Source organism: Theropithecus gelada, chromosome 11, assembly GCF_003255815.1.
Source record: "Theropithecus gelada isolate Dixy chromosome 11, Tgel_1.0, whole genome shotgun sequence".
Taxonomy (NCBI): Eukaryota; Metazoa; Chordata; class Mammalia; order Primates; family Cercopithecidae; genus Theropithecus; species Theropithecus gelada.
In genome coordinates, this window is record NC_037679.1 from 126545897 (window position 1) to 126570097 (window position 24201).

The 24201-nt window shown below is 38.3% G+C and overlaps 1 protein-coding gene across 8 annotated transcripts in view; it reads left to right on the forward strand.

The window, feature by feature from the left end:
• DNM1L (dynamin 1 like) overlaps window positions 1–24201 on the forward strand; it is a 68492-nt gene that overhangs the window by 22791 nt on the left and 21500 nt on the right. For 4 of the 8 annotated variants that reach the window (XM_025403728.1, XM_025403731.1, XM_025403733.1 and 1 more), the window contains exons 2-9: window positions 1451–1598; window positions 7618–7664; window positions 8703–8774; window positions 11477–11563; window positions 13752–13914; window positions 18014–18134; window positions 19860–19991; window positions 21608–21814. In XM_025403728.1, the coding sequence (XP_025259513.1) occupies window positions 1451–1598; window positions 7618–7664; window positions 8703–8774; window positions 11477–11563; window positions 13752–13914; window positions 18014–18134; window positions 19860–19991; window positions 21608–21814 (977 nt within the window). Of the gene's footprint in view, window positions 1–1450; window positions 1611–1815; window positions 1822–6080; window positions 6120–7617; window positions 7665–8702; window positions 8775–11476; window positions 11564–13751; window positions 13915–18013; window positions 18135–19859; window positions 19992–21607; window positions 21815–24201 lie in introns of all 8 variants that reach the window. The other 4 variants (XM_025403729.1, XM_025403730.1, XM_025403734.1 and 1 more) reach the window with 2 other exon arrangements.

The following is a 24201-nucleotide window of genomic DNA, read 5'->3' on the forward strand; positions in this document are numbered from 1 at the left end:
CAATTTAACTTAAATGAACTAAATCTAGTGAGGTAATAGGATAAGTGACTAAGGTTATATGTATAAGCACATTTATTGCAGCATTGTTAATAACAGCAAAAACCATCTAAATGCTCATCAGTTCGGGTTTGGTTTTACACATAGTAGAATATTGTTTTAACTATTACTTTTTTTTGAGAAGGAGTCTCACTCTGTGCCCAGGCTGGAGTGTGATGGCGTGACCTCGGCTCACTGCAACCTCTACCTCCCGGGTTTAAGCTATTCTCCTGCCTCAGCCTCCCGAGTAGCTGGGATTACAGGCACGTGCCACCATGCCCAGCTAATTTTTGTATTTTTAGTAGAGACAGGGTTTTGCCATGTTGGCCAGTCTGGTCTCGAACTCCTGACCTCAGGTGATCTGCCTGTCTCAGCCTCCCAAAGTGCTGGGAATTAATACAGAAGTAGTTAATGTATTGATATGGAACAATATCCCTGATTATTACATTAAAAATAAAAGCAGGTTAGGCCAGGAGCAGTGGTTCATGCCTGTAATCCCAGCACTTGGGAGACTGAGGTGGGAGGATTGCTTGAACCCAGGAGTTTGAGACAAGCCTGGGCAACATGGCAAAGCCCCACCTTTACAAAATACAAAAATTAGAATGGTATAGTAGTGCGTGCCTGTAGTCTCAGCTACTGGGAAGGCTGACGTGGGAGGATCACCATATCCTGGGGAGGTCAAGGCTGCAATGAGCTGTGATCGCACCACTGCAATCTAGCCTGGGTAATAGAGTGACACATTGTAATAATAATAATTAATAAAAATAGAAGGTTAGAGAAAAAGATATGCATTACTGTCCCATTTACAGTAAAATAACTACATATTATAGGCATAATTTTATATATACCAATATTATGTAGGTTTTGAAACCTGGTTGGTCTCCGAGTATCAAAACAGGTGGGAAAATTATGGGAAAACAGGGCTTTTATTTTCTGGTTTTGGCTTAAAAACAAATAGATCATGTAATAGGAAATAAAATTATCTTTCATTTAGAAAGTCTGTGGCCGGGTGTGGTGGCTCATGCCTGTAATCCCAGCACTTTGGGAGGCTGGGGCAGGCGGATCACCTGAGGTTGGGAGTTCAAGACCAGCCTGACCAACATGGAGAAACCCCGTCTCTACTAAAAATACAAAAAGTTAGCCAGGTTTGGTGGCACAGGTCTGTAATCCCAGCTACTCGGGAGACTGAGGCAGGAGAATAGCTTGAACCCGGGAGGCGGAGGTTGCGGTGAGCTAAGATCATGGCCATTGCACTCCAGCCTGGGCAACAAGAGCCTCTGTCTCCAAAAAAAAAAAAAAAGTCTCTGCACTAATTAAAACAATTCTGTATGCTGGTTTGTTAATATAGTTTATTGAATTAACAAAAAAATGTGTTAAGAAACTCATTTTGCTCTTGTATATATTCTGTTTCCAGAGCAGCGGAAAGAGCTCAGTGCTAGAAAGCCTGGTGGGGAGGGACCTGCTTCCCAGAGGTACTGGAATTGTCACTCGGAGACCTCTCATTCTGCAACTCGTCCATGTTTCACAAGAAGATAAACGAAAAACAACAGGAGAAGAAAATGGTAAATTTCAGATTTGAGATAAGAATTATTTTACAGCTCTTCATTTTTGATCTGTTCTTAAAAAGATATGAATTGGTTAGACAATTAGAAATTAGTGGCTGTAGCATAAACAGAAGTCCTGTGAGAAGTAGTATGCATCTTTCTTAATGTAAAGAAAGAGTAGTTTTTGTTTTGTTTTGTTTTGGTTTTGAGATGTGAGTCTCACTCTGTTGTGCCGGCTGGAGTGCAGTAGTGCGATATTGGCTCACTGCAGCTTCCACCTCCTGGGCTCAAGCCATTCCCCTGCCTCAGCCTGCCAACTAGCTGGGATTACAGGTGCCCACCACCACGCCCAGCAATTTTTTGTATTTTTAGTAGAGACAGGCTTTCACTTTGTTGGCTAGGCTGGTCTCAAACTCCTGACCTCAAGTCATCCGCCTGCTGTGGCCTCCCAAAGTGCAGATCACGATGTCAGAAGTTCAAGACCAGCCTGGCCAATATGGTGAAACCCGGTCTCTGCTAAAAATACAAAAATTAGCCAGATTTGGTGGCACACGCCTGTAGTCCCAGCTACTCAGGAGGCTGAGGCAGAAGAATCACTTGAATCCAGGAGGCAGAGGTTGCAGTGAGCTGAGATTACACCACTGCACTCCAGCCTAGACGACAGAGTGAGACTCAGTCTCAAAAAAAAAAAATAAAAAAAAGAAGAAGAAGAAGAAGAAAATAGGCATTGTCCTTTATAACCGTTCTTTTTTGATTAAATTGAAAATATGTTAGGGAAAACTGTCTATCAGCAGATTTTAAGTTGCTTATCAAATATGTATCCTGTGGTAATTATATTAGTGAGGTTTGAAATGTTGAATGAGAGTAATGTATTTAATCTTCCTATTTAGTTCAGTATTTGGCTCAGACTTTCTTATTTATAGAACTCCGTAACATAGCTCTAATTATTAAATTACTTTTGCAGCAGAGTACCATATCTGTTACTTATCTGCAGAGATCTGTTTTCAATGCAGTTTTATTCTACTTCTTATTCTGATTTAAGATAGGACGATAGTATTGACAAAATTGAACTTATTTTAATTTCTGTGTCTGATTTTTTTCATTTACTGTAGGAGCTGTTGGTGGTGATGAGTTGAATTTTTTTTTTATGGGGAAAGAAAACTTCATGAGCATCTGCTATGACTCTAGAATGTTAGTCACTGAAGCAAGTTAGTGTAGTTGTAGATGTTGCAAGTAATATTTTTAGATAGATTGCCAGTGGATATATGGGAGCGTTTTAATTACATTAGGTAGCTTCTGGGTATGTTATTCATCACTTTGCATTTCTCTAATACTTACTGAAGTTCTGAACCTTGAATTTAATCATTTTGGATTAATCTAGCGTTCACCTTCAAATGTATAGAATAACATTTATAGAATTTCATCCCCACTAACTGATTTCATCAAATTTACCAAACACCTGAAACTAAGACCTTAAGAAAGTATATATTAGGTCTGTCTCTCTCTTTTTTTTTTTTAACTTTCATTTTCTTCTGTCACCTTGAGAGGGCCCGTGATATCCTGTCTCTCAGAAACTATTTGAATTTTGGGCAGTGTTTCCTTAGATAAAATTGTGCTTGTTAGAAAAGGGTGTACATTTCAGCTATAGAAGTGTCAGCTCCTTGGTATCTCTTTGTTTTTATGTCCACTATGTTTTTTTTTTTTTTTTTTTTTTGAGACGGAGTCTCGCTCTGTCGCCCAGGCTGGAGTGCGGTGGCCGGATCTCAGCTAACTGCAAGCTCCGCCTCCCGGGTTCACGCCATTCTCCTGCCTCAGCCTCCGGAATAGCTGGGACTACAGGCGCCCGCCACCTCGCCCGGCTAGTTTTTTGTATTTTTTTTAGTAGAGACGGGGTTTCACCATGTTAGCCAGGATGGTCTCGATCTCCTGACTTCGTGATCCGCCTGTCTCGGCCTCCCAAAGTGCTGGGATTACAGGCGTGAGCCACCACGCCCGGCCTATGTCCACTATGTTTTGTTGATGTCTCCTCTTAGTGGTTGGTCAGTAAATCTGCCTACCTATTGTTTTTTTCCAAGCTTAGTGCTGATTTTGTATATACATTTGCCTAAAATGGCAACTCAACTACCCCAAACACAATATAGATTATATAAATTTGAGTACTAGATTTCACATGTTTTATTCTAGGATAGACAGTTCCTTAGTTTTTCATCAGAGCTTCTTTATCCTTGGAATAAACAATTCTAGCATATCATAAATCATCCTAACCCAGAGAAAATTAGAAACCATGAAGCAGATAAACAATATAGTTAGCTAGAAGAGTGTGAACTACCTGACAGCCTGATAATAAGAGAGGAGAAAGGGAGGAAAATATTAACTTTCCAAAAAAAAAGAAGGAATCAGTTACTAACATTTTGTGTAGGGATTTTAGCCAGTGAAGGCTTAGATACATGACAGAGACCTAGGTTACCAATAATAGATTGAGTAGTACATTCTAAGATGACATGGAGAAGTATAATCCATTTTAGATGTAGCTCCATCAAAACTGGCTAAAGTAAAACATTTTAGTGTTTAATATGTATAATTCAACTATCAGGAAATTTATTTAGCATAGGATTCTTCGTTCTGTCAACTGTGGGATAACTGAGGTGTCAATATGTACATTTATGGTCATCTCAGCTTGCCCCTTCTGCCAATGTGAAAGAATTTTCTGTTAAAATTTTATTAAAAACAATACTAAACTATGTTTTAGAGTGGAGTGGTGGTTCAGTTTGAACAGAACTCCACAGTTATCTTTCATATATTTGTAAGAAATAAATCAGGCTTTCCTCAGCTTTCCTTTGAGACAAAATCCAAAAGTAGCATGCTGATTAAAGGCCAAAATTGTGCCATATATGATGCTTCTGAACAGTGTCAGTAGAAATTGGAAAAAAAAATGTGAAAAAAAAAAGAATTTATTTTGGGGAGAAAAGTTGTTGAACTAAAGCAAAAGCTTTTTTGTTTTCTTTTTAAAAAATGCAAACATAGGCCGGGCGTGGTGGCTCATGCCTGTAACCCTAGCACTTTGGGAGGCCGAGGCGGGTGGATCACCTAAGGTCAGGAGTTTGAGACCAGCTTGGCCAACATGGTGAAACGTCATCTCTACTAAAAATACAAAAATAAGCTGGGCGTGGTGGGGGGTGCCTGTAATCCTAGCTAATCGGGAAGCTGAGGTAGGAGAATCACTTGAACCCAGGAGGTGGAAGTTGCAGTGAGCCGAGATCGTGCCATTGCACTCCAGCCCGGGCAACAGAGCAAGACTCTGTCTCAGAAAAAAAAAAAAAGCAGACATACCTGTTTCACAGAATAATGCTTAAGATCTTGGTATAATTTGAATTATTACCCCTATTTCTTTAAGTAACCTATTTGTAAAAGCAATCAGTTGCCCCCTCAAAAAAGCAGTAAAATTATACATCAGAATTAAAGGAAAGAGATAGGATTAATTTTTCTGCATAAGGTGCTATGATACACGTAGTAGTCTCCCTTTGGGTTGAGTCCACGAAGGTGAAGAGTTAACTTTCTGCAGTGTTCTATTAAATCCAATATATGTTTCAAGTAAAATACCCTTATACAGTCCAGTCTTAGCCAATGGGGCAAATACTTACATATACTTAACTAACTTTTAAGGTTTTGAAAGATGTATGTAGTATATTTTGTAGATTTTTAAAAATCAGGCAGTTTATCTTTTCCCATAGTAGGTTATCAGATATCTCAGGCAAAGTTTTTTTTTTGAGGCAGAGTCTTGCTGTGTTGCCCAGGCTGGTGTGCAGTGGCGCAGTGATCTTGGCTCGCTGAAACGTCCTGGGTTCAAGCAATTCTCCTGCCTCAGCCTCCCGAGTAGCTGGGATTACAGGTGTGTGTCACTAGGCCCAGCTAATTTTTGTATTTTTAGTAAAGACGGAGTTTTGCCATGTTGGCCAGGCTGGTCTCGAGCTTCTGATCTCAGGTGATCAGTCTGCCTTGGCATCTCAAAGTGCTGGGATTACAGGTGTGAGCCCCACACCTGTCCCAAATTTTTGAATAGTGGATTGATTGTGCTTCATTTGTGTCAGAGTTAGAAACAGTGGTGACATAACTTTTTTATTATTAATTTTAAAAATTTAATTTTTATTTTTTAGACTAGTCAAGTGCAGTAGTGAGAAGGGGGGAAAGAGTAGAACAAGGAGTTCCATCTGTAACTGACTGAACAATCAATTGAGATAACTACCTTCAGACAAGGCAGATATAGCTAATTATTTTGGAAAGGTTTTTTCCTAAAAAAGTTATGGCAAGCAATATGCTTTGTTTCTGTGACTTAAAAAATATTATATACGTCCCTCTAATTCTAGTTGTAAATTTTGAATGATTGAATGCTATGTGCATTTGAAATGTGATCAGGTTTCTGCACATTTGAATTTTTAATAAGGTTTAAAATTTTAGGGATAAGCACTAAACTTATTCTGTGCTGTTTCTCTTTAACTACAGACCCTGCTACATGGAAAAACTCAAGACACCTTTCTAAAGGTTTCCTTTATCCATTTGCTTTTGACCCTTTTTTTCTCTTATGCCTGCATGTGTGCTTATGTACTATTACAGGCTGTGTGCATTTTTTTTTCTTCCATTTTTATTTGCCCATCCACATTGATTGCAGGTTTTAGTGGTTCTTGTTATTTTTTTGGCATTGCATCAAAATGCAAGCTTTTTTGGTGGTGAATGTAATTTATTTTATTTTTATTTTTGAAGATGTGCTTGTGAAGTCAGGCCTTTTTAAATATAATAAGATAAAGTAGAAACAGTTCTTTGGTATGTAGTACTTGCATTTTGTGAGTTCTGTTCACCTAGATTACTCCAGTCCTCCAATGAGACTTCTTGGAAGAAGGTACTAAGCTACAAGTAGGTGAGCATTTTATCTGCAAAAAGGATCCGGTTTTATTTACCTTTATCCCACCAAAGCATTGACTGACTCTTCTGTTTATCTGAATATCTTACAATCATTTTTATTTAGACTTCAGGTGGCTGATATGCATTATTCAATAAACTTATTAAGATATTTTAACCTTCTCTAAATTTGACAAAAGCAAAACAGCTGTGTTTGGAGGAGATTAAAGTTAGATTATCTTTCCACAATTAAACAGTTCTAGTTTCTCTAGGAAAAACAGAATGTATCTTGCTCTCCAAGTTTTAGACTACTTCACACAGTGCAACAGTGAATCTATTTTCCTCTTTCAGCAAGTACAAGAGGAACAGACCTATGACTGGAAACTAATGGAGAGTGGCAACTCCTTACGCTGCATATACCAGGGTTCTTGTTTTTTCTTTTCTTCCATTTTATTTCTTTCCTGCCTCCAGTTCCAAGGGAAAAGTCTTGACCCTGGGGGAAAATCACCTTGAAAGTGTGTGTAAATTACAAAGCAGCTAGCTCTATAATAATGAGAGAGCTCTTTAAAGGAACAGCAAATTGTGACTCTACAGGTAACCAACAGGAAACCAAATTTTTAAAAAGAACTGAAGAATTAGCTGTTTCATTGACACATTGTAAAATTTTTCCTTGAGTCATATGTGTAAATCTGTTACATATGTTTTTTGCACTACTCAGTGGGATTCTTAATTTTTCTTCTTAGCCCCTAACTTTACTTTCGTCAGAAAACTGCTTTTATATGTAAGATGTTTAAAACTAAAGAATATTCCTTTTACTGTAATATAACTTCACCAAAAAAATGAAGAGAAATAAACAATTTTATTTGCAAAATCTAGATTTCAGCTGGTGGGAAGACATGTGAGCAGCTCTGCCTGAAGTTGGTCATGTTTTTGAAATACACTATACAATTTTTAAAATATAATTTAGCAGAAAATACAATTTTAGAAAAATATAATTTAGCAGACTTTAAAATACTTGTTAACTTGTACTTAATGGCAGAATTAAATACAAGTTAACAAGTGTTTTATTATGTTGCCTTTTTGAATTCCTAAAGATAAAAAGTAGTTTCCATAGTTTCTAATAAATGAGTTTTTCTTTTTCCAGGGGTGGAAGCAGAAGAATGGGGTAAATTTCTTCACACCAAAAATAAGGTAATCACACAAGCGTATGATGAAATAATGTTGAAAATAATATTTTGTATGAATACTTGATAATTTAGTTTCTAATCATTGGCAATTAAGTTATTTTGAAGTAACTATAACTATTCCTTATAAAATAAATCTTAGTAACGTTTCCAACCACAGTTTATTGGAAAACACTTGAAATTGAGGCTGATTTTCTCTGTGATTTGGTGATTCTTTTTTTTTTTTTTTTTTTTTTGAGAGGGAGTCTCGCACTGTCGCCCAGGCTGGAGTGCAGTGGCCGGATCTCAGCTCACTGCAAGCTCCGCCTCCCAGGTTTACGCCATTCTCCTGCCTCAGCCTCCCTATAGCTGGGACTACAGGCGCCCACCACCTCGCCCGGCTATTTTTTTTGTATTTTTTAGTAGAGACGGGGTTTCACTGTGTTAGCCAGGATGGTCTCGATCTCCTGACCTCGTGATCCGCCCGTCTCGGCCTCCCAAAGTGCTGGGATTACAGGCTTGAGCCACCGCGCCCGGCCGATTTGGTGATTCTTAATTGTTGTGGGATCAGGAAGCTTTGAAAAGTTCATAATGGCCAGGCATAGCGGCTCATGCAAGTAATCCCAGTACTTAGGGAGGCTAAAATGGGTGGATCACTTGAGCCCAGGAGTTCGAGTCCAGCCTGGGCAATATAAGGAGATCCTGTCTCTGTAAAAACTTAAAAAAATTAGCCTCGCTTGGTGGCATGCACCTGTAGTCCTAGCTACTTGGAAGGCTGAGGCAGGAGGATGGCTTGAGGATGTAAGGTTGAGGCTGTAGTGAGCCATGATTATGCCAGAGTCAGACCCTGTCTCAAAAAAAAAAAAAAAGCCAAACAAACAAACGAAAAACAACTCATAAAAAAACTATGAGTCCTTAGCTCAGAAAATGATATGTGTACATTTGAATTTATTTATTCTCTGAAGCAAATACATAGACATCCTTGAAGTATATGGACTTCCTCTCCAAGTTAAGAACTTTTGATCTTATTTTGAATATTATGCTTTTTTATTTCGAAAACTTTTAGCTTTACACGGATTTTGATGAAATTCGACAAGAAATTGAAAATGAAACAGAAAGAATTTCAGGAAATAATAAGGTAGGCATCTTTTTAGAGCTAGAAGGCATAAGCATCAGTAAATATATAATTGAGGTATTCTGTAGATAATATGTGAAGGGCATTGTAAATTCATACTCTTGATCTTAGCCAAAAGGCCGAGAAGCGATGGACATTGAAAATTCATAATGGACTTTGAAACAAATGGAGTATTTTCACAAATATGTAGAACTTTGCTTAACATCCCTTTTCTTTCTTAAAGCTTTCATATAAATCAGGTATTTTATTTAGATGTTTATTCTTGTTCCTGTCATGTACATACCACATTATTATATAATTCTACTTAATATTGCTACAATAAGTTATCTTTTTCTGAAGGATTGATTGTACTCCAACTCAGGAAGCATTGTATCACTTATTTATATCTTTTGAGGAATTCTTTTTCTTGCCTGTGTATGGCTAGATTTGCTTATGAAAGCAAAGAGAGACACATTGGGATTTTTTTTTTTTTTTAGTGAAAATGAAAAGTAATACATTAGCAACTGGTTATTTTCTTATTTTCTGAGATTGTGACAATGTAAAGTAAGTTAGGTATCTAAGATACTGTTAATCTTGACACTAGGTACTGTCACTCCCTTGCCTGAATCCTGCTGTCTTCTGTCTTCTCTCTTCTTTATTCCTCTTATTTTTCTCTTTACATTTTTACATATATCTCTTTAAATTTTTATTTCCCTTCCTTTTTGTTCTTAGCTCCATTCTTACATTATCCAGAGGCACATTTAATCCCACAAGTGGGCCCTAGCCTAGTACTAATATTCAACAAATATTGAACCCTTGTATCTGCCAGTTACTGTGCTAAAAGATTATTTCCTGACAGAAAGGCATTTTTAGAGTCATGTTAACTCTTTATGACTGTTCAAGGTATTTGTTGCTGTTATACAGTGACTGACTGACGTTTGTCCATTATTGAACTCTAGGCTGGTTACCTTTGAGTTACTGCTACTGCTGCCATACTTCCCTGAATTTCTAGAAACCATGTTGTGTAGAAGGGGTTGGAAAAGTGGCCAGAAACTAGATTAGCTTGTCATCATTCCTCTAATTATATCAGGGATATTTTTGGCTTTTGGAATGTTATTGATCATAACATCAGTCTGAATTATCTCTCCTACAGTCCCCATTTACTTACTGAACTCAGCAATTGGTGGTAATTTTACACAGTACCAGAATTTAGAGTGTTGTGGTGATTCAAAAATGTTTTTAGTTAACTAAACTGAATGTCATTAAAGATTGAGTCTATATACCTACAAGATGTTTAATTTATGTTGAGGATATAATTTACTTACCTAGCAGCTTTTCATCCGCAGTGTCTAAAAGATGAAAAGTCCCCCAACCCCAAATCTATGAAACATCTCTTCTTTCCCAAATCACGTATGTAATGAAGTAAATGATACTTTGATCTTATATAATTTTTATGTCAAAATATGTAAATGACTGCATATGCCTAACATAAAGCCCTGAAGGATTTAAAATGTCTATGAGATTGGAGTTGTAAAGGCATTGGGCAAAGCTTTGTATTGGACATGATAGGGGAATGCCATGGCAATAAAGGTCCTGAGAAATACACAACCTAAATAGGTATGCCAGGTATTGACATCTGTTGGCTTTGGAACACTGGAGTATTTGAAATGAAAAAGTAGCACAAAGTAATCTAAAATAGCAAATATAATTGTATAGGGAACATGGAGTAAAGGATATTAAAAACTTGCTGGCAAATTAGAATTTTCAGTGGGTTAATGAGGGAAAACGTAAGGTGGATAAACAGATGATGAGAGGATATATTAAAGGGTAAAGAAGGGCATGTACAAAGATGTGGTATAAACATCTCATAAGTGTCTTTTTACATGTAGTTGATTTAATCCTAAAACTTGCAGAGGGCCAGTGGTGAAGAGGAGGGAGCCTACACAGTAATCTTAGTCTACAGGAGAGAAAATACATGTATCTCTCACTATCCAAATTCTTACTAGACATTAAAGATTTAGATAAACTTCTTGAGGAATCTCTTACCATACACATTCTTGCCACTTGATATTCAAAGATCAGGAACCAAGCTGATTTGGACAACTTGTTATCTATGCCTTACCTTCTGAACTTGGAGCCTCATAAATTTGGATAGTGGGGAATACATTATTCTTTTATTCAGTGCTAAATCTATTAAACATGTTTAAGGAATGGTATATGCCAGCCTGGGCAACATTGTAATGCCCTGTCTCTACAAAAAATTTTTAAAAAATTACCTGGGCATGGTGGTACACACCTTATAGTCCCAGCTACTCAGGAGGCTAAGGCAAGAGGATTGCTTGAGCCCAGGATTTTGAGGCTGCAGTGAGCCATGATTACACCACTGCACTCCAGCCTAGGTAATAGAGTGAGAACTTGTCTCAAAAAAAAGGGGAAAGGTGTATGTTTATAATCTAAGAGAAAAGAATGTAAAATAATACATGGTATATAATACATGTGTATATAATATGATACAGGGGTGGAGGTAGGCTTATAACCTGTTAATATGGCTGGCTACCTAACTTCCCATGTGTTTCATCAGGTTTTGATTGTTAAAAAAAGTTTTTGGGATCATTACTTAATTCATTTTTAAAAGCATCAATGTCTATGTACTTGAAGTTTATTACTTCATAGTTCATTGAAATTTTAATGTGATTTTTATATAATATTTTAAAATTTATTTCTAGGGAGTAAGCCCTGAACCAATTCATCTTAAGATTTTTTCACCCAACGTTGTCAATTTGACACTTGTGGATTTGCCAGGAATGACCAAGGTAAGGAAGGAATAGTTGCAGATTTGGTCAGGTTGTTTTCACTTCCTTGACATCCCATATGAGAATAATCAGCTTCTTTTTGAAATCACTTTGATCTGTTAGCAGCATTTGATAACGTTGAGCCCTCCTTTCTCCTTGAAACACTTTCTTTACTTGGCTTCCAGGATACCACACTCTACAGGTTTATCTCCAGTCTCACTGGCCACTCCTTTTCAGTCTCTTTTGCTGTTTCTTCTCATCTCCCCAATGTCTAAACAGTAAGTGCCCCAGAGCTCAGTTTGTGGACCTCTTGTTTTCTCTAGGTACACTTTCCCCTTGATGATTTCATCAGATTTTATGGCTTTAACTACATAAGGCTCTGTATATTGATGGCATTCAAATATCTCCAGACTTGTGTATCTAGTTCCTATTCAACATATATACTTAAATGTCTAATAGACATTTCAAACTCTAATACCAAATTCCTGACCTGTTCCTCAACTAGATTTGGTCCTTCTGTAGTCTTCCCTCATTGCAATAAATAGCAACTCATGCCATTTATTGGCAACTCATTAAAAAGCTGAGTTGATTTTTAATTATTAGTTCCTTGCCCATCTCTGTTTGGTGTGGTGGCTTATCCTGTAATCCCAGCACTTTGGGAGATCAAGGTGGGAGGAATTCTTTGAGCCCAGGAGTTCGAGACCAGCCTGGGCAACATAGGGAGACCATGTCTCTACAAAAAGTACAAAAATTAGTCGGGCAGGGTGGTGCATGCATGTAGTCCCAGCTGAGGCAAGAGGATTGCTTAAGCCCAGGAATTTGAGGCTACAGTGAGCTATGATTGCATCACTGCAGTCTATCCTGGCCAACAGAGTGAGACCCTGTCTCTAAATAAATAAATAATAAATAAATGGCAACTCCATTCTGCCAATTGCTTAGTCAGAGTTTGTAGTCATCCTTGACACAAATTTATCCCACATCCCACTTCCTGCCAGCAAATCCTCTTGGCTCTTCCTACCTTTATAGTATATCCAGAACTCAATCGTGTTTTATAAATTCATAGCTACTATCCTAATCTAGCCACTATCATGCCACCTAGATTACTGCACAATAATAAATAATAGGTCTTCCTCATGATCTCATCTTAGTAGACAGTGATACTATTAAAGTGAAAATTCGATTGTGTCATCCCTTGGCTCAAAACCTCTCCAGCTGCTTGTCATTCCTTGACTTAAAACTTCTCCCATTTCACTCAGAGTAAAAGCCCAAGTTTTTACAGAGATCTGAAGTATCTACTTGGTACGTCCCTATTCTTCTCCTAACTCCTCTTGCTTCAGCCTCCTGCCCTCACTGTTCACTCTCTTTGGACTGTTTTTCCCCCACATATCTGTATGTACCTCTCCCTTATTGGCTTAATTTCTGCTCATTCTCTTAAGTGTCAGTTGTCTCAGTGAAGTTTCCCTGATTACTGTATTTAAAAACATAAACCAGTTTAAAACACTAAAATCATAATCCTAATGGCCAGGTGCAGTGGCTTATGCTTGTAGTTCTAGCACTTTGGGAAGCTGGGGCAGGAGGATCATTTGAGCCCAGGAGTTCAAAGATACAGTGAGCTATGATCGCACCATTGCACTCCAGCCTAGGTGATAGAGTGAGACCCTGTCTCAAAAAAAAAAAAAAATCATAATCTTCTCTAATCATTCCCTAGCCTGCTGTTCTGCCTTATTTTTCCATAGCCCTTACCACCACCTGGATACTATATATATGTTTTTGTTTATTATATGCCTGCTATTACTAAAACATAAGTTCTATGAAGACAGGAAGTTTGGTCTTTTTAAAATTCGCTACTGTAACATAATCTGAAATGGCCTGAAATCACGTTCAGAAAAGAGCCTGAAATAGAGTAGCCTGCCAGTAAACACTTGATAATTGAATGAATGAATCAATGAATTTGTATCTAGCCAATCCACACTGACCAGTTCTTAACAGGGGATTGTATTAAATTAACTTTTGATATTTGCAAGAGTTACAGTTTGAGACTCGACACATTACCAGAATCATAAATACCACTGTAGTATATTATTAATGTCTTTATTTTTATTTTAACTATTTGTAAATGGATATACCTATATTCTGTGGATTAAATGTGGGTAAAAAAGCTGAGCTGATTTTTAACTATTAGTTCCTTGCTCATCTCTGTTTGGTTTAGGTGCCTGTAGGTGATCAACCTAAGGATATTGAGCTTCAAATCAGAGAGCTCATTCTTCGGTTCATCAGTAACCCAAATTCCATTATCCTCGCTGTCACTGCTGCTAATACAGATATGGCAACATCAGAGGCACTTAAAATTTCAAGAGAGGTAGATCCAGATGGTAAGGACAGATGTTAATATTTAATGAGATGCTTATTTTACAATGGTAAATCTACCCTTGAGAAAGGAATTTTTCTCTTTAAAAACAGTATCTCTAGTTGTTAATACAAATTTAAAAGATAATGCTTTCCTATTTTTGTTTATAAAAATAGAAATTCTGGGCCGGGCGCGGTGGCTCAAGCCTGTAATCCCAGCACTTTGGGAGGCCGAGACGGGCGGATCACGAGGTCAGGAGTTCGAGACCATCCTGGCTAACACGGTGAAACCCCGTCTCTACTAAAAAATACAAAAAACTAGCCGGGCGAGGTGGTGGGCGCCTGTAGTCCCAGCTACTCGGGAGGCTGAGCCAGGAGAATGGCGTAAAAACCCGGGAGGCGGAGCTTGCAATGAGCTGAGATCCGGCCACTGCACTCCAGCCTGGGTGACACAGCGAGACTCCGTCTCAAAAAAAAAAAAAAAAAAAAAATTCTGATGGAAAATAAGGTTATTAAATTGCTATACAGACTAGGCAAAAATATTTCACATCTTTATTTGTAATGGTTACCTAATAATTTTAAAATAATACAGTGGCTTTGCAAAAAGGATTTCTTGTTTTGCAACTTAGGTATTTGAATGGCTGGCTTTTAAGAGTAAATCACATAGCCAGGTGTGGTGACATGTGCCTGTGGTCCCAGCTACTCAGAAGGCTGAGATGGGAGCATCGTTTGAGGTCAGGCGTTCAAAGTCAGCCTGGGCAACATAGACTCTGTTAAAAAAAATAACACAGTAGATAATCATTGTAGATTATTATGGTACAGTAGAGAATTATGGTATCTACATTCTGCAGAGGTAGAGAACATTTAGACATGCTCAAGGCAAAGGGGATTTTTAGAAATGATGGTAAAATCCTTTCATGAAGCATTTTAACCCCAAGGATTAGTTCACACTGTGGGTCACTGATGCTTGACTAATGATGTAGTGCACATCTCGTAGCATGTATAAAATGATGGCTTGTAAGAGAGTGGTTACTATTGTTGTTAACAAATGTCTGCATGGCCTCATATAGAAACCATTTTTTTCACCTTACTATTTAGAGGGTCTGAAGGTTGTGTCGTGTTTTTCTTACCCTGCTTTGAAGAATAATTTCAAATAAAAATTTGATATGAAATAGTGCTAAGACTGCCAATAAAAAATCCCATAAGCAGGGTCACTTTAACACTTTTTTTTTTTTGGATACAGTCTTGCTCTATCACCCAGGCTGCAGTGCAGTGGCGTGATCTCGGCTCACTGCAAGCTCTGCCTCCCGGGTTCACGCCATTCTCCTACCTCAGCCTCCCGAGTAGCTGGGACTACAGGTGCCCGCCACCACACCCAGCTAATTTTTTGTATTTTTAGTAGAGACAGGGTTTCACCATGTTAGCCAGGATGGTCTCGATCTCCTGACCTTGTGATCTGCCCGCCTCGTTCTCCCAAAGTGCTGGGATTACAGGTGTGAGCCACTGCGCCTGGCCTCAAAATTTTATATTTCAAGTTTTTTAAGAAACTTTTTTTTTACCACTTGAGTAAATAATGTTCACTTCAGTTAAAGTAAAAGATAAACTTTATCAAAGAGTTTATTTACATTTATTTTTATTATTTAAAGTAGGCTGGGCTCAGTGGCTCATGCCCGTAATACCAGCACTTTGGGAGGCAAGGCTGGTGGATCACTTGAGCTCAGGAGTTCGAGACCAGCCTGGGCAGCAAAACGAGACCCCCATCTCTATAAAAAATACAAAAAAAAAATTAGCTGGGTATGGTGGCACTGGCCTGTGGTCCTAGCTACTTGGGATGCTGAGGTGGGAGGATGGCTTGAGCCTGGAAGGCAGAGGTTGCAGTGAGCCAAGATCATGCTATTGCACTCTTGCCTGGGCTCAGAGCCAGACCTTCTTAAAAAGCAAACAAAAAAAACCTGTTAAGCATTTTATATGTATTAACTCTATTTTAAACTGACCCTCGAGCCATAAATATTGTAATATTTTTAATCTAATCTTTTTTTTGTATTGGATGTAGGGTCTTACTCTGTTGCCCAGGCCTGGAGTGCAGTGGCACAATCATGCCTCACTGCAGCCTTGCACTCCTGGGCTCAAGCGATCTGCCCGCCTCAGTCTCCCAAAGTGTTAGGATTACAGGAGTGAGCCACTGCACCTGGCTTGATTACTAATCTTAATCTAGTAATACATCATAAGGAAATAATTGGCGTAGTATTATTTATAGTATTAAAATTTTGAAACAATACGACCAACAGTTGGAAGGATTAAGTAAATTATAACAGTAAAATATGAAATAATTAAAAAGGATGATTTTGTTGATTTGGAGCAATACAGAAAAATGCTTGGCGTGGTGGCTCACACTTGTAATCCCAGCACTTTGGGAGGCTGAGGTGAGCGGATCGCTTGAGGCCAGAAGTTCCAGAGCAACCTGGCCAACATGGTGAAAACCCATCTCTATTAAAAATACAAAAATTAGCTGGGCATGGTGGTGCATGCCTGTAATCCCAGCTACTGGGGAGGCTGAGACATGAGAATCATTTGAACTCAGGAGGTGAAGGTTACAGTGAGCCGAGATTGTACCACTGCACACACACAAAAAAGAAAAATGCTTATGACTAAAAATTGTACACTATGCAGAGCAGTTGAACTCATACATTGCTGGTGGGAGTGGTATAGTCATTTTGGGAAACAAGTCTGGCAGTTTCTTGTAAAGTTAAATTAGCAGTCCCATTCCTAGGTGTTTAACCATGTTAAATGACAACCAGTGTTCATATAAAAAACTATATACAAATGTCTACAGCATCTTTATTCATAATTTCCAAAAACTGGAAACATCTCACATATTTCTCAGATGAGGAGTGAAACTAAAGTATAGTACATTCCATACAATGGGACACTACTCCGCAATAAAAAAGAATGGACTATTAATATACAAGAACATGGATGAATCTCAACTGCATTATGCTAAATGAAAGAAGCCAGACTCAAAAGGTTATGTACTATCTGATTTCGTTTATATAACATTCTAGAAAAGGCAAAACTAGGGATGGAAAATTGGTTTGATTGGTTAGCATAAGAAAATTTGGTGGGGGGCAGCAGTGTCTTGAGTTGGTTGTGAAATATCTCTTGGCATTTGTCAAAACTCTTAGAACTGTACACCAAAAAGGAGTCAATATTTTTATTTTAATTTTTGTTTTTTGAGACAGGGTCTCATTCCATTGCCCAGGCTGGAGTGCAGTGGTGCAATCACGGCTCACTGCAGCCTTGACCTCTTGGGCTCAGGTAGTTCTCCCACCTCAGCCTCACCTGTAGCTAGGACTACCATACCCTGCTAAATTTTCTATTTGTTGTAGAGAGAGAGAGTTTCACCACTTTGCCCAGGCTGGTCTCGAACTCCTGGGCTCAAGCAATCTGTCCACCTTGGCCTTCCAAAGTGTTGGGATTATAGGCATGGGCCATATCACCTGGATGTAAATTTTATATAGATTTTTAAAATGCTTACAAAATAGCCCTAAGAGTCAACAAAAAATTGCATGTGAAAAAAATCTATTTTTTTATATATACTATCTATATCTATATATCTATATCTATATCTATATTTTTGTGAGACGGAGTCTTGCTCTGTCATCCAGGCTGGAGTGCAATGGCACGCTCTCAGCTCACTGCAACCTTCGCCTCCCGGGTTTAAGCAATTCTCCTGCCTCAGCCTCCCGAGCAGCTGGGATTATAGGCGTCTACCACTATGCCTGGCTAATTTTTGTATTTTTAGTAGAGATGGGGTTTTACCATGTTAGTCAGGTTGGTCTCGAACTCCTGACCTCAGGTGATCCGCCCGCGTTGGCGTCCCAAACTGCTGGAATTACAGGCATGAGCCACCACACCTGGCAAAAATGTTTTTAAAAATTGTACACAATGTTTAAAATTATTTTTTAAAAAGTACTGGTAAGAAAGGCATTACCAAAATGATGACAGAGGTAATACTAAGTGGGATTATAGATGAGGGTTTTCCTTTATTAATGCTTAATAGTTTTATTTAATGGATCATTTTCTTTCTTTCTTTTCTTTGCCCTTTTCTCTTTTTGCACTTACCAGGTCGCAGAACCCTAGCTGTAATCACTAAACTTGATCTCATGGATGCGGGTACCGATGCCATGGATGTATTGATGGGAAGGGTTATTCCAGTCAAACTTGGAATAATTGGAGTAGTTAACAGGTTAGCAGTTAGAATGGGATAAGAATTGGTAGCATTCTCACTTCAGAGCAAGTCTGAATTTCTAAAATCTGTTTGAAATGTGATACTGTCCTGTATTTTTTCTCCCTTTTACTATGATCTTGGTATTGCTAAAGAATCAATTGCCCTAAAGGGAGAAAAGAGATAGAAATTTTGTTTTTTTTTTTGGAAACAGGGTGTCTCTGTTGCCTAGGCTGGAATGCAGTGGCGTGATTGTGGCTTATTGTAGCCTCGACCTCTGGGCTCAAGTGATCCTTCCACTTCAGCCTTTCAAGTAGCTGAGACTACAGGTGTGTACCACCACACCTGGCTAATTTTTAATTTTTTTTGTAGTGACAAGGTCTTGCCATGTTGCCCAGGCTTGTCTCGACTTCTTGGGCTCAAGCAGTCCTCCAACCTTGGTTTCCCAGGTGCTAGGATTACAGGCATGAGCCACTATGCCTGCCCCCAGAGAAATTTTTAATGGAAAATGTTTCTAAAGTAAGCAATACCACAAAATGGAAGAAATGTTGTAATAGCCAGGCTTTAAGAATTCTTGCCTATCATGTTAAGCAATGTATGAGGAGGTACTGGGTAAGGGAAAAATTACCTAATGTATACACAGTCGAGAAAGAGTTTAAGGTGGCAGGATTTTAATAGATTGGTTTAATCCCTAGCATTAGTGATTTTGTGTAATTGCCAGGATGTGACTTGGAGAAATTTTATTAAAGGTATCCTAATTATAAAAAGTTGGTATTAAAAATTGGAAAAAGGAAACTATTATTGAGTGTCTAATTACGTTTTAGACACTCTATTGAGTGTCTAATTACGTTTTAGACACTCTACTGTGAGCAATTTGCAAATGGTATCTCTTGGAATCCTCACAGCATCCCCTGAGGTAGGTGTTGATGTCTATTTTATAATCAGAAACCTCAGGTTATACATTTAACCAAAAGTCACATGGGTAGTGAAAGAGCTGGACTCGGATGAATCTCTCTTTTAGTCCAAAGCCTTCATATGCTAGGAAACCCTGAAATTATCATGAAATCTGAGTTCTAGTCCCAGTTCTTCCATAAACTAGATACAATGTAGGTTTAAATGACACCTAATGTCTTTGGGTCTCAAGCCTTTAGAAAATGAAAATGTTTTTACTACCTGATATATAAGATCCATTCCAGTTGTCTGCTTCTGTTTTAATGTCCTTCCATCCCATCCCTCCTGTCATTCTCCCATCCCCGCTCTCAATTCCAACTGTCTCTTTTTTCAGGCAAGGAGGTGGCGCAACACTGTTCATTATTTGTAGATGATTGTTCTTCAAATTAACTTAATTATTTTTGGGCGAAATTAGTTCCCTGGCATGGATAAAATATACAGTTGACTAAGATACTCTTATATTTTTATACCTGTCTATACCTGTTACTTATTGTTTTTGTCTATAGTTAATGGTAATAATGAGGCTTACTCTATTTAGGCACTAGTTACTTATAATTCACTTAGTTCAAGTCTTGGCTATGCCAGTTAGTTGTGACCTTGGGTAAGTTAGTCTCTGTGAGCCTCAGTTCCTTGCTATACAATGGGGTAATAATACCTGTCACATAAAATTATTGTGAGAATTAAATAAAACAGTCCCTGTCAGGTATTAGAGAATAATGGCTGGTGCTGTCATCATCTGAGGTAGGAAGAGGACAACCATTAAGCTGAATAGTTTTGTAATTTTTTCAACCTTAGGAGCCAGCTAGATATTAACAACAAGAAGAGTGTAACTGATTCAATCCGTGATGAGTATGCTTTTCTTCAAAAGAAATATCCATCTCTGGCCAATAGAAATGGAACAAAGTATCTTGCTAGGACTCTAAACAGGTAATTTTTTTACCTTTTGGAAATGAGATGTGTTTGTTTTTACCAATAGGTGTCTGAGAGGGTTCATTTTCAGTTCCTTACATTTTCATACTGTTCCTAACAGCTTCACTTATGGTTTCTTACATAGTAGGTTCCTGAAGAGTAGATGTCTCTATTTTTATTGGGGTGGTTGACATTACATCATCATGTAGTCTAGAATGAATGTTCAAGTGATTTTAAGATGTTTTAATTATGAAAATTTTGACAGTTAATTTAGTTTTGTGGATAGAACTAGAGATGACTTCATTTGCACTTTGCATTTCAGCAACTGCATTAAAATTTGTAATTTTCACATTATCTATTCTTAACTTAGAATGTCTTTTATTTACCAGGAAAGGGAGATGGAAAAACAAAGAAACAGAATGTCTTTTATTCCTATTCACTGTAGAAATAACTTAAGTTGTATACGTTGGATTCTGAATACCCATTGATGGTGGGGGACTAGAAGATGTTTCTAGATTATTTATAAATGACTGAAGTGGAAGCCATTTTCTCTTACTTTTATTCCTTAAAGACTGATAGATTTGGATCTTAATAAGGTTGATTTTTACTTTGCTGTCATTTACTAATTGTAAATGACAAGTCAATGAAACCAAAATTATATAGGAAGAATTGATTGAGTGGCTTGCTTTCTCTGTGGTAACTGCAGTAATATGAAAATAATTTGCATTTTTTTTCCTTTTATGATTTAGGAAAAACGAATACAAATTGTTTTTTTCCTATTGACACACAGTTAATCATTATGGCACATAATGCTTCTGAGAGCAGACACATGGGGAGTTTTCCCCATACATCAAACAAGGAATTCTCCAGGGGACTGTAGCTGAATGTCCTTTAATTCAATGCTAACACTATTTACCTGGCGATAGCGTCAGCTCCCACAGTTTGAGGGTTCAGTCCCACAAGACTGCCCCCAAGTCAGATGCTAGTTGTAAGCACACGTTGTAGCCTGTGTTTCTGACTGATGGACTATAAGTCAGGGTACCCATGACTCCCGTTTCATGTTTGATTAATTTGTTAGAGTGGCTCACAGAGGTCAGGGAAACACTACTTAACATATACCCATTTACTAGAAAGCATATTAGAAAGGATATAGGTAAATAGCCAGATGAAGAGATGCACAGGGCTGGGCATGTGGGAAGGAATGTGGAGCTTCCGTGCCCTCTCTGGGCACACCACACTCCGGGAACCTTCACGTGTTCTACTCTCTGAAGACTCCGTGAACTGCGTCCTTTTGAGTTTTTATGGAAACTTCATTGGCCACTGGTGATCAGCTCAACCTTTGGCCTCTCTCCCTTCTTCTGAGGCTGTTCTGGTGACCAGCTCCCATCCTGAAGCTATCTAGGGACTCCCAGCCACCAGTCATCTCATTAACATGCAAAGACACTCTAAACACTCTTATGCTTTTGGAGAGTCCAAGGATTTTAGGAGCTGACTGCCAGGAAATGAAGACAAAGACCAAATATATATTTCACAGTATCACATTTGCCAGGACAAATTATTTGATAGGTTTTCCCCATTTTAAAAATTTGACTTATTTTACTTTTAAATCCTTCCTTTCTAAAAACCTTTTTTAGGTTACTGATGCATCACATCAGAGATTGCTTACCAGAGTTGAAAACAAGAATAAATGTTCTAGCTGCTCAGTATCAGTCTCTTCTAAATAGCTACGGTGAACCTGTGGATGATAAAAGTGCTACTTTACTCCAGCTTATTACCAAATTTGCCACAGAATATTGTAACACGATTGAAGGAACTGCAAAATATATTGAAACTTCAGAGCTGTAAGTAAGAAATGTTTCTGTAGATTTGGTTACCTAGAGTGCTAGGTCACTTTTCCTTTTGTGAAGATGACTTCAGCTCAGATTATCTGAGATTTGTTATCTATAAAACAAAAATATAATTTTGTAGAGATAATAGGATGATGTCTGGTTGTGTGAAAATATGTTTTGTAAATGATGTAAAGCAAAGTAAAATTTTCATGTATTTGTAAAACTATTTTAATAAGAAAAAATATTTCTTAATTTAGCTTTTAAAGTGTTTGTTTCTTTAGTACACACAGTATAATTGCTCATAAAAAATTAGAAAATGCAGATAAGTAAAAATAAAACATAAAAACAAAATTACATGGTGATGTGCACCCATAGCCCCAGCTGCTCTGGAGGCTGAGGTAGGACAATCCCTTGAGTTCAGGAGTTCAAGGCTAGCCTGGGCGACATATTGAGACTCCCTTTCTCTCTCTCTCTCTTTTTTTAAAATTAAATCCAAATTTTATTAAGGATTTCAAGTTACATACTTCAAATTTCTAGAATGGAATGGAATAATTTTGGAACTGGAAAAATGGCATAAACACTGACATCCCTTGAAACTTCAATTTTATAAAGAAAATTCTTCAGCAAACCACATCCCCATTATGTAACAAGACTAGGTATTGTTACATAACAAGACTAGGTATTGTTACAAATTGTTACACCTTCACTTTGGCAATAGCTATTTCCTAAAAGAATGAAAAAGATGATTTTGCTACCTCAGTTTGTTAAAAATGGGATTCTGGCCAGGCACAGTGGCTCATGCCTGTAATCCCAGCACTTTGGGAGGCTAAGGTGGGCGAATCACCTGACGTCACGAGTTCGAAACCAGCCTGGCTAACATGATGAAACCCCATCTCTACTAAAAATACAAAAACTAGCCGGGCGTGGTCACAGGCAGCTGTAATCCCAGCTACTTGGGAGATTGAGGCAGGAGAATCTCTTGAACCTGTGAGGCGGAGGTTGCAGTGATCCGAGATGGTGCCACTGCACTCTGGCCTGGGCAACAAAGCAAGACTCTGTCTCAGAAAAAAAAAAGTGATTCTGTCTTTAAAGTTCAGAAAAAGCTGCACTTAGATGAACTACGGTTACCAAAAACAAACAAACAAACAAAAAAAACAGTGTCTAATCAAAGCAAAGGAAATCATTTTGAAAATAAAGAGAACAAAGCTGTTATAATTGGTTAAGGATTTCCAGTAGTAAGTTAAAATCTCAGGAGAGGAATGGATAGCACTACAAACAATGTGTTCACAAGACCTTAACACTAACTTCTCAAAAAGGAAGTTTTCATCACCTCTAAAAATGAATTCAATGTAATTTTGTTAAAAGCAGGAAATCTAGACCTTCCTATAATGACAATCCAATAGTCCACCCTCACCATCGTCAAAAGAAAGTTGCCTCAAAATCAACAGTAATTAGCCTGAGGTATTGTAAATGTGGCTCTACAGTCTGAAATTTAATGGCATCTTTTGTCAAAAATAGTCTTATTTCCACTTTACTCTCATGACTACAATACTATAGTGCTCTCCCTGTAGTACTACAACGCAGTCATACAGAAAAAAATTCTTTCACCTTGTGAAATAGTGCATCCATCCACTTCTATAAAAATAGGAGCCACACTGGCCGGGCGCGGTGGCTCACGCCTGTAATCCTAGCACTTTGGGAGGCTGAGGCAGGCGGATTACGAGGTCGAGAGATCGAGACCATCCTGGCCAACATGATGAAACCCCGTCTCTACTAAAAATACAAAAATTAGCCAGGTGTGGTGGTGCATGCCTGTAATCCAAGCTACTCAGTAGTCTGAGGCAGGAGAATTGCTTGAACCCAGAAGTTGGAGGTTGCAGTGAGCTGAGATCGCACCACTGCACTCCAGCCTGGTCAACAGAGAGACACTCTGTCTCCAAAAAAAAAAAAATTTATATATATATGTATATATGCGCCACACAAAGATCACTAACTGATAATTTAGTTGATAACTGAACTGTTTTCTTTTCTTTTTTTTTTTTTTTTTGAGATGGAGTCTCGCTCTGTCACCCAGGCTGGAGTACAGTGGCGTGATCTCCGCTCACTGCAAGCTCCGCCTCCCGGGTTCGCGCCATTCTCCTGCCTCAGCCTCCCGAGTAGCTGGGACTACAGGCGCCGCCACCTCGCCCGGCTAATTTTTCTGTATTTTAAGTAGAGACGGGGTTTCACCGTGTTAGCCAGGATGGTCTCGATCTCCTGACCTCGTGATCCGCCCGTCTCAGCCTCCCAAAGTGCTGGGATTACAGGCTTGAGCCACCGCGCCCAGCCATTTTTTTAATGCAATCTTTTTTTTTTTTTTGAGACGGAGTCTTGCTCTGTCACCCAGGCTGGAGTGCAGT